Below are 13,678 nucleotides of genomic sequence, written 5' to 3' on the forward strand. Positions count from 1 at the left end.
CCTTTCACCACAGTCTCCACTGTTCTTGAGAGCACCCTTAGGCCTGAACTTCTCCAAGCTCTGTTGCAAATGAAGTCAATTCCTTTGGAAAGAGATTAGCAGCTGTTTTACAGCCTACTTCTTCCCCCAGGCAAAATCTCTGAGGTAGAGGTCTGGAGCTGGGGGTGAGGACAATGACATGCTTCTGAGTGACCTCCCCATTCTAGGAGCTGAGTGCTTTGTGGAGAGGAAGGCAGCACCCTGAGGCCCTCTCAGCTTGCCTCTTCTCACAAGGAACCATCACCTCATGAGGTGGGGTAAGGGTGATCCGGGCCCGAATATTCTCACTGGTGCTGTGCCCAAGGCAGAACTTCTATTGTGTAAGTGCAGGTTGGGTGGAATGAGGAGCCCTCACCTCTCTACCATACTCACCTGGGACTTAGCCTCAGCAACAGGTAGCTGGGGGCAGGCGGAGAAACACTGATGTCCTGCTCCTCCTGGGAAGAAAGCCCTCCTGCTGGATGCTTGGTGGGAGAGGAAGCCCTATATTCGGGTACAGGAGTCTGAAGTGGAGTCTGCCTCCCTGAGCTTGGGGGTGCTGGTGGAGGGAGGGAGTAGTCTTGGTTCAAATTGTACAGACTCTCACTATTCTTACTGAATTTTCATAGATTTTCTTGAATAGATGTTTCTTTGTTTGTTGTTTGCCTGTAGGACCATTTCCAGAGGCTTTCAGTGGTTGTTTGTTTGCTTGTTTTTGCATTTTTCACAAGTTTCACTGAAGGGTAGATCAGCAGATCTCCCCACACTGTCCTGCCAGGTTGATCACTCTCCTATCCTCTTAAATAAGATCAAAGTCTTAATACTAGCTGGTGCTGCAGCCAGAGGCAATGAAAGAACCCAAGGTCATGAGTGAACAGAGGAGAAAAGAAGGACCTGTGGACAGGCCCCAGGTGATTTCATTACTTTGGTTGCAGGGAAGATGAGAGAGAAGAGAGGGCACAGCCACGTTCCTACCCTTTAACACGGTGACCCTGGCCTCTGATAAATGGTCCTGATGAGATTAGGATTCTCTCTTAAAAGAGCAGAGACAGTGTGTGGGGGTGGGGGGTGGACGGGGGCAGTGAGGTGGTTTGAGAGGGACAGAGCCACCTGCTCTCCCGTGACCTAAAAAGGTCCTCTGTTGTGGCATCATTAGAGAGGGACATTTGGGCTTCCTCTTGCGTGATAAGTAGAGAAGGGTAACGAGTATGGGATTTGCAAAATCTCCAGTCTTCAGTTTCTGAAATGAAAGCAAAGCTCCAGTCTGTCTTTTCATCTCCACGTCAGGCCCTGGACTCTTGTAACCGCCGCTGAACTACTCCTGCCTCCAGCCTCTCCCCTCCAGTCCTTTTCCAACTCTGCAACTGCTCTGCTCCTGGAGTGACTTTTCTAAAGTGTGACTCCAGCCGGGCCTCTACGGGGACAGCTTTCAACCCCTTCTTTAGCTCAGGAATGGCCTCTGTATTTCTTCACTCCCTGTAGGGCCTGTGGGGCACCTACCTGGCCTAACCAGCCTCTCCATAAGCAGGAGTCAAATTGAATGCCAGTCATACAGTATGGTATATATGTATATTCATATTTATACTGTGTCTGTGTAAAGGCCCTGTAGCAGGAATAAGCATATTGTGTTTTAAAAACATCAAGAAGGCTCTATTAATGATATCTGGGACCTGGGCTTAGATCTCAGCTCATCACTCTCTACTTATGTGACTCTCCCCTTGTGTGACAGATCATTTCACCTCAACCTCAGTTTCCTCACCTGTAAAATGAGGATAGTGTGCAGATACTGTTGTGAGGATATCACTTACATGTGATAACATAAGTAGAACCCTTGGCACATGGTAAAAGCTTAATTTGTTCATGCAAGTAACAAGTATGTATTGAGTGCCTACTCATCCCAGGGACTGTTGTAAAAGTGGGAAAATAGCAGGAAATAAAATAAAATCCCTGTCTAATGGAGCTCACATTTTAGTAGGAAAGATCAGCAGTAAACAAATTTGGAAACTACGCATTTGTGCACACACACACACAGACACACACACACACACAAAAGTTCAGGTTTTGATCTGATCTATGAAGAAGAATAAAGCAAGAGTGATCTGAAGTTGGTGCTTTTGTAGTTAGTGAAGGGTGGCCAGGAAAGGTCTTGCTGAGGCATTGGCATTTGGGTACAGATCTGAAAGAAATGAGAAAATGGCACACAGTGGTCAGTAAATATTTGTGAAATGTGAATGAGTGCAAATGTCTGGGAAGAAAATATCCCAAGGAGAGGCAATAACAAGTGCAAAGGCCCTGTGGCAGGAATACTTGGCATGTTTTAAAAGCATTAAGAAGGCTCTGTGAATATTTATACTGTAGTTTTTAGGGGTAAAGTGTACTGATGTCTGCAACTTACTTTAAACTTCATTTAAAAATTAGATGGATGGGGCTTCCCTGGTGGCGCAGTGGTTAAGAATCTGCCTGCCAATGCAGGGGACACGGGTTCGAGCCCTGGTCTGGGAAGATCCCACATGCCACGGAGCAGCTAAGCCCGTGCGCCACAATTAACTGAGCCTGCACGTCTGGAGCCTGTGCTCCGCAACGGGAGAGGCCGCGACGGTGAGAGGCCCGCGCACCGCGATGAAGAGTGGCCCCTGCTCGCCGCAACTGGAGAAAGCCCTCACACAGAAACGAAGACCCAACACAGCCAAAAATAAATAAATAAATAAATAAAATTAAAAAAAAAAATTAGATGGATGGATGGATAAATAGAGGGATGGACAGATAGATATATGCTAATGTTAGTATAGTAAAATGTTAATAGTAGCATTTAGGTGGTAGGTATATGAATATTCACCGTAAAAGTCTTTTAACTTTACTTTGTGTTTGAAAAATATCATAATGCAATGCTGGCGGAGAAACACCAGGAAAACTAGTGAGGCTGGAGCAGACTGAGGGAAGGAGAGAGTAGTCAGAGACAAGGCCACCGAGGTCTCCAGGGCCCAGAGCATGGAGGGCCTCATAAGTTGTGAGGAGACCTTTGTGTTTTGTTCTAAACACAATGGGAAGCCTTCAGAGGGATTTGAACAAGAGAGTTTCATGATCTAATTTATGACTTTAAAAGATCCCTCTGGCTGCTGTGGGGAGAAATGCAAGCAAGAATGAAAGCAAGGAGGCCAGGTAGAGGGACAGTGGTGGTCTGGACCAGGGGGGTGGCAGTGGAGGTGGTGAGGCTGGTCAGATTCAGGGGAAAATTTGAAGGAGCTGCCGATGGATTAGATACGCATTGCCCAAGAGCAGGGCTTCGGCCTGAGCAGGGCAGATGGTGGCTCTGTTTCCTAAGATGGGGAAGATGAGGGAATGAAGTAAGTTTGGGGAGGGGTGTGTGGGAGAGTGGTAAGAGGGAGAATCACATGTTCTATTTTAGGTGTGAAAAACCCAAATAATAGACTTCCTAATAAATGGTAGCTATTATCACTGTTTCTACCCCACACGATTACATAGTGACATCTGCAAACACACGAGCTCTCTCTCAGCTTGCAGCTCAGCTCTGCTCCTCAGCTTTTCTTCTTTTCTCCCCCTTACATTTTCCACTTTTCCTCACCCCTCCACCTGCCACTCCAGACCACCACCAGTGACTGCTGGAGCCTCTGGAAATGAGCAAGCCTCTGCCCGGGTCGGCTCCTTCAGCATTACGGGGGGTGGGATCAGAGGAAGCCCTTGGGGTCAAACCCGAGAGCACACAGACCGTGGGGTTCAGCTCATGGGCTTGCAGAACCCTCCGGCCTTTCTGTCTCTGTAGCTAGACAGACACACAGGTCACCAGGTGGTGCTAACGCATGACTGGCGTGAGATTCAAAGATGCAGCAGAAAGACGTATGGAGATGTCTCCATTTTACTGAGAAGGTGACTCTGAGTCCAGATCTGAGTTCATTTGACCCATTTATCTGGGCTGTCATTTTGCATCAACTATGTCAGAACAGCATGTAAAGACATTTGTCAGGGAGCCAGCCGGGGAATGCTGACTTAACTGTCAGAGGCCTGCTGTCTGCAGAAGGCTGTCCCAGGCACTGAGGGCTGGGTCCGGCAAGAGGCCACTGCATCTCATGGGGGCACTGGCCCAGTCTTCTTGAGCCACCTGCTCACAGAGAGGAGTCCTAGTGTGCATGCGTGGGTTGGGGATTAACAGGGAGAGATGATTTCCATGCTGCTCATGGCCCTTAGGAGTCATTAGCTCTGGTAACAACAACAACTAACTCTCATATGAAGCTAATTGTGTGCCAGGCACCGTTACAAGCACTTCATGTGTAATAACTTGTTTAATCCTATGACAGCCCTATAAGGTAGGTACTATTATTATCATTCCCATTTTACAGATGAGGAAACGGAGGCTTAGAAAAGAGAACTAAGTTGTTCAAGGTCACACAGGTAAAAACTGGCAAAGCCAGGTATCGTGGCTTTGCCAGTTTTACCTGTGTAAAACTCCATGATGGACAGGTGGACAGGCTGCGTGGACAGAATCAAGATAATCCACGAGGACAGGAGAAGAGACAGTCCCATGGATGCTCAGCACAGGGAAGGTGTCTGCAGGATAGAGAGAGCAGGGGCCACCTTTGTTACTCTTTTGTTTATTAGAATTTAATAGATCTGTCTATCTATATAGGTATATATATATATATATGTATTCTCTTTATAATATTAAACATCTTTGTGCTTGCTTTAAAATACAGATACATTAACACTTATACATGACCCATTTTCTACTGTTTTCTACCCATTTTCACCTCTCAGGGTACAAGCTATAACACAGGTTAAATAAATCATAGGCGTAACTGTCCTCCTCCCCCAAAAGTCTCCTTCCCAAAGATCACTAGCTGCATGGTCTTGAGAAAAACACTTAAGTTCTCTGCAGCTCAGATTTCTTTGTCTAGACCCACCCCATAAGCTAAAGCCATTAGTAATTATAATCGTAATCACAAGAGCCACTATCACCTGAATACCTAACGTATTGTATGTCTGTGCTATGCTGAGCACTTTCACGCATCTCTCTCTTTTTTTTTAATGTATTGAAGTCTCGTGTCTTTCTTTTTTTAGATATAATTGATATATAACAGTTCATTAGTATCAGGTGTATAGCATAATGATTCGATATATGTATATATTATGAAATGATCACCACAATAAGTCAGGTTTAACATTCATCACCACACATAGTTACTTTTTTTTTCTTATGATGAGAACTTTTAAGACCTACTCTCTTAGTAAGTTTCAAATATATAGCACAGTTTGTAGTCACCGTGCTGTATATTACATCCTATGATTTACTTATCACTGGGAGTTTGTACCTTTTGACTCCCTTCACCCATTTCGTCCACCACCACCTCTGGCAACCACCAGTCTGTTCTCTGTATCAATGAGTTTGGTTTGTTTTGGATTTCAGATTCCACATACAAGTGAGATCATACACTATTTGTCTTCTTCTGTCTGACTTAGTTTACTTAGCATAACGCCCTCAAGGTCCATTCATGTTGTTGCAAATGGCAGGATTTCCTTCTTTTTTTATGGCTGAATAATTTTCCATTGTTTATATACACCAATCTTCTTTATCCATTCATCTGTCGATGGACGTTTTGGTTGCTTCCATGTCTTGGCTATTGTAAATAGTGCTGCAGTGAACTTGGGGGTGCAGGTATCCTTTCAAGTTAAGTGTTTTCATTTCCTGTGGATAAATACCCAGAAGTGGAATTGCTGAATCACATGGTAGTTCTATTTTTAATTTTTGGAGGAAACTCCATACTGTTTCCTGTAGGGGCTGCACCAATTTATTTCCCACCAGCAGTGCACAAGGGTTTCCTTTCCTCCACATCCTCACCAACTCCTGTTGTTTCTTGTCTTTCTCATAACAGCCATTCTAACAGGTATGAGGTGATATCTCGTGGTTTTGATTTTTGATTTGCATTTTCCTGATGATTAATGATGTTGAGCATCTTTTCATGCACCTGTTGGCCATCTTTTTGTCTTCTTTCATGGATTATCGTTAATCCTCCTAAAGGCAACTGAGATGTACAGAAATTATGTAACCTGCCTGAGGTCACACAAACGAGGTGACAGAGCTGGGCAGTAGAAGTGTCTCAAGGGCAAGAGCTGTGTTCTCATTGCTTAACCCAGGCAGGGCCTGTCACTGACCAGAGAAGAATAAAGCTTTTATGGGTAAATGTGTGCGTGCAAAGAGATGTGCTTGATCTATAGCCCCCATAAGAATTCTCCCGCTCCCCAAATTAAGTTCATGGATGAGTGTGTCAGTCAGCTCAGGCTGCCATCATAGAATACCACAGACTGAGGGGCTTAAACAACAGAAATAAATATATCTCCTCACAGTTTAGGGGGCTAGAAGTCCAAGATCAAGGTGCCATTAGGGTTGGGTTCTGCTGTTGTCTCTCTTCCTGGCTTGTAGACAGCTGCCTTCTCACTGTGTCCTCACAAGGCCTTTCCACTGTGCACGTGAAGAGACAGAAAGAGAGATCTCCGACGTCTCTTCCTCTTCTCAGAGGGACACCAGTTCTATCAGATTAGGGCCCCACCCTTATGACCTCACTTAAGCTTAATTACTTCCTAAACACCTCATCTCCAAATACCATTACATTGGAAGATAAGGCTGCAACATGTGGATTTGAGGGAAGACAGAATTCAGTCCGTAACAATGAGCTCTGAAGAGAAGCTTCTGGGAACCCTTAAAAATTGTGTACAGTATTTTGCATGGAAGGGAATCCGTATACAACATCAGTTTGACTTGACTTCCCAAAAGGTAAGAACCACTAGTAGTAGTATAAGTGAACAAAGAGGGAAAGGGTTCATGGAAAAATGGAAAAAGAGCTGGCATTAAGGGATAGAAGAAAAAGAAATTTCTTATAACATTGTTTTAATAGGTGTTAAAAAGTGGAGAACAAGAGGGGCAGTGGAAGGTAAGGATGTAGTATTTCAGCCCCATTTTCCATTTGGGGAAGTTAGATGGCCTGCCTGAGATCACAGCATGGAGAGTGGATCTGAGCCTAGAACCCAGTGTCCTGAGCCCCAGCCCACGCTGTTTTCACCAAGCTTGTTGTCTGTGCTGCCCCACAGAAGCCAGGGCCATCTGAGCGAGGCTCCTGGGCTGCTCTTCCGCTGACCTCATGGATGCTCTTCCCCTTGCTTTCCTTCTAGAAGTGGAGCAGATCGAGGCCATCGCCAAGTTTGACTACGTGGGGCGGTCCCCACGTGAGCTGTCCTTCAAGAAGGGAGCCTCACTGCTACTGTACCACCGTGCCTCCGAGGACTGGTGGGAGGGTCGTCACAATGGCGTGGATGGACTCATCCCACATCAGTACATAGTTGTACAGGACATGTGAGTGGGACTTGGGATCTTCTGTGAAGAATTCCATGATTGATTAGTGATGTCTGGAATGGGCACAGGAATGGCGGTACTGGATTGTATGCCAGCAATTTGCTCTCCCTGGTATGACACACTTGGTCTTCCGTAAGAATGGATTATGTCTAACCTCCCTTTGAATGGTGACCCACTTAACAAATAAGTAAATTGCTCATCCTTCAGAGTCCACAGGGACAATGTTTGGTGCCCTTGGCTCGCTATCCTGGCCCACCTGACAGCCTCCAGGGCATTTGTCACCCACTATGGTTCTCAGTGTCCAGTGGATCTTGCCATATACCTCCACCCTCCTGGACCTTCCCTGTAGCCAGTGGCCATCCCACTCCTCTCTTAATAGCCCACCATTCTCTACCCCAAGGTGGCTGTCTCAGGAGATGGGCGGAAACAATCATCCCCTCATTTCCAGCTAAGAGGGTACCATTTTTTAAAAAAAGAATTTTAGGCATTAAAAAAATGCCCTACATCTCAAATACCTAGCCCCACCATAATGCCCAGAAAGTCTACACTTTCCATTCTTTGAAAGCCTTTGAAGCTTCCTGCACACACTCCCTCCGAGCTCCAGTCTGCCTCAGGTGGAACTGATTTACCAAGGAAGCAGCCACCAAGCTGGGCCTCAAGGGGAGGGGGCCAAAGGCATACATCTTGATGGCAGAGGGGGCGGTCTGGAGACAGAGAAAAGTCCAGAGCTTGGCAAACAACAAGAGGATCCAAAGCAGCCCTCTGACGTCCCCAGGCCTCTGAGGGCAGGGAGAGGGCATGGGGGGGGGAGGCGGGCAGGGCACCCCAACAAGCTCCAGGCCCCTCACACCTGTCCAAAGTCCCGGGTGCGGGGAGGGATGGAGATGCCTTCCTCCTCCCTCGCTGGGCCCCCAAACTGCTGCTTATCGCCCAGGGCTCAGCTTGCAGGCCCCCTCCCCCATTTCTCCAACACACCCTCCCCTTTAGCTTGTCCCAGCCTCGAGCAGCTGGGAGAGAAGAGCCTAGATGAAGGGAGAGAAGAGCCTAGATAAGGGGAGGGGAAGGTAGGTGTGGGCGGTGCCACAGAGGGCCTCCTGCTGGAGAAGCAGCAGCGGCTCAACCACGAGGTGTGTGTGGATCCAGCCCCTCAGGTCTCAGCACATCTCGGTTCTCTGGAGCAAAGCCCTCCCAATTCACATCTGTCCTTCTCCCCAGGGACGATGCCTTCTCGGACAGCCTGAGCCAAAAGGCCGACAGCGAGGCCAGCAGTGGGCCACTGCTGGACGACAAGGCCTCCTCCAAAAACGACCTCCAGTCCCCCACGGAGCACATCTCGGATTACGGCTTTGGGGGGGTGATGGGCCGGTAGGAAACGCGGATTCATTCTTTGCGGCTAGTATAGTGCCGGTTTGTGTCTGACTGGGGAGAAGCAAGGGCACAGGAGGGAGAGAGGGAGGCTGTCGTGGCCCCTTCTTCCCCACAAGATATGACATGGGGCACACCTGGTGGGCTGGCTGGAACTGGCCTAGAATGTCAGGTAGAAAGTGATCCAGCTTGGGGCAGAGGTGGAGAAAGAGGAGGAAAGACATATATTGGCAACCAATGCTTTTTATTTAAAATAATAATAAATGGGAAAGAGAGACTTGCAAATTGGCAAGTATTTTTCCTCTCTCTCTCTAGTTCTTACACCTCCTCCCCACTTTCTGTTGAAGACCTAAGTTGTTATATTTAAAAATGTAAAGCTCACTTAGTCCCTGAAGTGCACTGCAGAAACAGAAGTCTCACACCCACTTTATGGGGGGAAATTGACACTCGGCTCCACCCACATATTTGGTGGGAGCAGATTTGCCAATTTCTTCACTCCTGCGTGTGGGCGGGGCTGTCACATGATCTTTCTGCCAGGTAAGGAGCTGGGCTCCTCACTCCCTCTACAGGTAGAGTCCAAAGCACGTGGTTGTTTAAACAAAAAAAATACAATAAGGAAAAGAGGAGGAGGGAGAGAGGGAGGCTGTCGTGGCCCTTTCTTCCCCACAAGATGTGACGTTGAAAAGGAAAGCTGGCAGTGTGTCACTGCTTTCTTAATCGAATTCTCAAAATGTCATATTCTTTGTTTTTCTGGTGGAGAGGTCATGGGATCAACCCACACTTGGGGTACTTGCAGATAAAGCCAGAGAAATCAGCCACAATAGGAACATATGTTTATGAATTTATTTCAGCAAAAGTCCCAGTGCCTCTTTTCAGGGTATTCCGTTCGGTTCAGGGTGCTGATAAGTGATAGAATCAGGGGAGATGGACGGTTGGGGTAGGTAGATGACAGAGTCATGGTCCCTTGACTTCCAGGGGGGCCGTATCTTCTCCTGCCTCAATTTCTCTCTCCCTCTGTCCTCTCTCATCTACCTTCTTCTCGTTCTTCCTTTCCCAGTACTCTTCCTCTCGAACACCCATGCTTTGGTCCTGTTGGGGTGCCCACAGGCGGTGCTTAGCTTGGCTGGTGGCACAGGGTCTAAGGCGCTGCTGACCACACTGAGCTTGGTCCCCGTCACAATCCATTCCCGCACTCTGCCCCTCTTCCCCGCCCCCTTGCCACTTCCAGCCTTCCCTCCCCTCACCAGTGCCTTTGAGTCTTCGGTGACCTCCATAGGGCACAGCAAAATCTCCTGTGGGTAGAACCTCTTCAAAGTGCTTTCCCACCCACTGAACCTCCCTCAGAAGGTGGGCAAGGAATATTACGCCCATTTAACAGATTATTAAAGTGGGTCTGAAAGAGGTCACTGGAAAGTCTGTGACAGAGACAGGACAAGAATTCGCCTTCCTGACAGACACTCTAGTCCCCTTTTCACTCCACCACAGCCTCCCTGAGGGGTGAAAGGTATCCAAGTGCACGAGGGGCGTTCCAGTGATGCACATTTTACTCTTAATGACTAGTTGTCCAAGGTCTGGAAAAGCCTCACAGGAACGGCCCTTTGGTGACAGCACTGGGCTGTGGTCAGTTCCCAGGGGGGCCTCCTGAGCCTAGAACCCAGTGTCCTGAGCCCCAGCCCACACTGTTTTCACCAGGCTTGTTGTCTGTGCTGCCCCACGGAAACCAGGGCCATCTTGCAGGGAGCTTGCAGGGAGCTGGTAACTCTTTGGTATAGTCAAGCCTCAATGCCTCAGACCAGTCAGAGGCCCTTTGGAATCATGGAGAGAGACCTCTAAACCGCTTAAGAACATACAATGAGCCCACCTAACCGGGAGCGAAGTGTTCCCAGGTTGAAATCCTCCTGGCCCTGACCTAACGTGCAGACGAGATTCACTGTGTAATTGGCACCACCACCGGCTGGAGCTTGGAACGCCCCCGACTCCTTCGTGTGTGCAAGTGAAACCCGCTGGCCTGAGTCACATGCTCAGACAGTGCCTTTCCTGGCTGAACGAGGCTTTACTATACCCACTCCCTAGACTAGTGTGTAGCGCGTGGCCTGGGGGTTGGCTGACCCGTGTGACACTGGCCAGGGTTGACCTCTGCCCCATGCCCCCGCCCCCTGGCTCCTTTGCAGAGTGCGGTTACGATCTGATGGAGCAGCCATCCCCAGGCGCCGAAGCGGGGGAGACACACACAGCCCGCCCCGGGGCCTGGGCCCCAGCATAGACACGCCACCCCGGGCCGCCGCCTGCCCCAGCAGCCCCCACAAAATCCCCCTCTCCCGGGGGCGGATCGAGAGCCCCGAGAAGCGGAGGATGGCGACGTTCGGGAGCGCCGGCAGCATCAACTACCCCGACAAGAAGGCGCTCTCCGAAGGGCACTGCATCCGGTCGACGTGCGGCTCCACCAGGCACAGCAGCTTGGGGGACCACAAGTCCCTGGAGGCCGAGGCCCTGGCAGAAGTAAGGGCTGGCGGGAAGGCAGGCTGCACCAGCCGACACCCAGAGGGGCAGGGGGTGGGCATCTGCAGACGGGGGAGCCCCTTCGCCCTTCAGGCCAGGCTCAGGCTAAGCCAGACGTGAGGTAGATAATGAGCTGGCTCCCCGTCCGACTGCTGGCCCCCCTGGGGGAGCGGAAGCTGGATGGGTGCAGCTGTCGGCTAGGGCTCCTGTGAAGACCCAAGGGCCCAGTCTCCAGGGCCGGAGGTGGGATTCCCGGATGCGGGGATGTGGTAATGGCAGACGTCTCCATGAGATGGCAAGATTGTGCTCTTCATGTTTTCATTCGTTCATCTTTTCATTCATTCATTCATTTGTCATTCATTTATTGACAAATACTGATTGAGCATCTGTTGTGTGGCAATCACTGGCTGGCGCTGAGAGTATAATTGACCTAAAATGGATCCAGGCCCTGCCCACATGGAGCTTATGGTTTAGAGAAGAGAGAGATGCCAACCAGTAACACACACAGCTGTGAAATGGCAGCTGGGTCAGGAGTCTTGAAGGAGGGGACTCTGCGTTTCAAGAGTGCTTAGAGTTTTGCGTTTTTTTAAATAACTTTTTAAAAATTTGGATGAGAAACCTGTGTGATTTTTACACTTGCCAAACAAACCAAACAAATTCATTTAAGAAATTGTTATGAAACAGTTTGTTTAAATTGTTTAATAATTTGCATAGCTACTTTCCTGTGTTTTTGATAGTTTTATCATAGTTCAGAAGTTTCCATTTTTCCCTCTGGAACTTGGCAGAGTGCCCATTATGTATCCTCTTCCCAGTGTTTTTTCCCAGTTTAGAAAAGAGAGACAATTAGAACCTTCGGGTCCGGTAAGATTCTCTTGTGAAGAGTGGCCTTGAATCCCTGTTCACAAGGGGAAGGGAAAGCTGAGAGCTTGGGGGCTGTGTTCTAGAGGAGGCCAGGAAAGGTTCTCAGGGATATCAGCCCAGCAAGTGAAACTCCTCGTAGGATCTAGTTTGGCCCCAGGTCCCAGTGCCCACTCCCCAGGTATCAGCACCTTGGTATGGGTCCAGCAGAGCCGCTAGGCAGCCTGCTGGTCCCTCCATTGTTGGAGGCCATTCTCTTGGGAAGCATTGCCCTAGCATCCACCGTCACCTGGAAGCTCAGGCCACCTGAGGCCTGGCCCAGAGCCCTTTACACGGAGAATCAAATGCAGTCTACGCCACTGTCTCCAAAGTAGGTCTCACAGCAGACTAGTTCCACGGGGTATTAATGGAGGGGGAAAAAGGTGTTCTATGGTCAAGAAAGTTTGGGGAATGCTGGTCTGACAAAGTTGAATGGGTTGTCTGCAACAAGAATTATTAAATATGTTGATGTGCATTGTGAATCTTCAAGAAAGAGAGCAGGGCACACCCATCTCCCAGACTTCTTTGACCTTTAGTCACAGAGCATTTTGCAAGAGCGGCCTAAAGAATACACTTGGGGCATGCCGCTCGCATTTTCCGTTTGCAGACATATCTACACACTCTAATTTGATAGCTGCCATTCGATAGCAAAGCATGGGAAATGGTATGTAAATAGCCAAGGGGACCCTGGACGGCCTCCAGCCTGCTCAGCATTGGCTCTCATGAGCACTTGACATTGCAGGCTGCGGAGGGCAGCTATGTAGTAGTAGGTGGAGTTACCTGAAATCCTCTGGTCTCAAAATGTCTTTTAGGATTTAGATTGGAGCCCAGTAAAAGAGGCAGTTTGGGGATCTGGCAGCACCGCCATCCAAGGTGGGAAGGTCTCGTTTGGGAGGAGGTGAAAAGGGATCATTTCCCCCCGCTGTCCGTGCTCCCCAGCGCCTCTCTGCAGCTCCACTCTGAGATCACGGCATCACCTCTCAGACTAACGCAAGGCTCACGCCTAAACCCCCCAGCTGATCTTTCTCTGAGCTCACTGTCTTCCTGGCTCACACTCTGCGAGGGTGGAGTGGTGGTGGTGGGGATGGTGGTGGAGGGGCGATAATTATATTTTATTTATTAGTTTTGCCTTTTGGCTCCTGCTGGAGTAGAGCAGACAGAGTAGTGATGTCAGTAGGGGACTTTAAGCAGACTGGGACATGGAAGGCGGGCTTGATCACTGCAGGGTTGGGATGTAGCAAAGGTGGGGACAGGACTGCCTTCTCTCCTGTCAGGCGGGACCCCCGTCACAGCCCCACAGCTATTCCTTGTAGATAAAGGCACAAACAGCATCTTCTTTAAAGTAGACAGTGTTATGGGCAAAGGATAAAATGTCCTGGGGAAGCATAAATGCTAATATTAGCCATTAGCTAATCATCAGTAGTCTCTTCACAAAGCAAAATGATAGGCTGGGACCCTGATGGAGGCCAGATTGGAGCCTGTCGTGGAGGCCCAGCGGGCAGGAGCCCCCTGAGGACAGGGGAGGAGAGGAGGTGAAAG

General features: G+C 49.0%; 1 protein-coding gene across 2 annotated transcripts in view; it reads left to right on the forward strand.

Annotated features, from left to right (window-relative positions):
• SRGAP3 (SLIT-ROBO Rho GTPase activating protein 3) overlaps positions 1-13,678 on the forward strand; it is a 136,175-nt gene that overhangs the window by 119,581 nt on the left and 2,916 nt on the right. Inside the window, exons 18-20 of one of the 2 annotated variants that reach the window (XM_068557315.1) lie at positions 7,198-7,378; positions 8,594-8,743; positions 10,915-11,242. In XM_068557315.1, the coding sequence (XP_068413416.1) occupies positions 7,198-7,378; positions 8,594-8,743; positions 10,915-11,242 (659 nt within the window). The remainder of the gene's footprint in view (positions 1-7,197; positions 7,379-8,593; positions 8,744-10,914; positions 11,243-13,678) is intronic. The other variant, XM_068557316.1, reaches the window with a different exon arrangement.

Source organism: Eschrichtius robustus, chromosome 12 (genome assembly GCF_028021215.1).
Source record: "Eschrichtius robustus isolate mEscRob2 chromosome 12, mEscRob2.pri, whole genome shotgun sequence".
In the NCBI taxonomy this organism is placed as follows: domain Eukaryota; kingdom Metazoa; phylum Chordata; class Mammalia; order Artiodactyla; family Eschrichtiidae; genus Eschrichtius; species Eschrichtius robustus.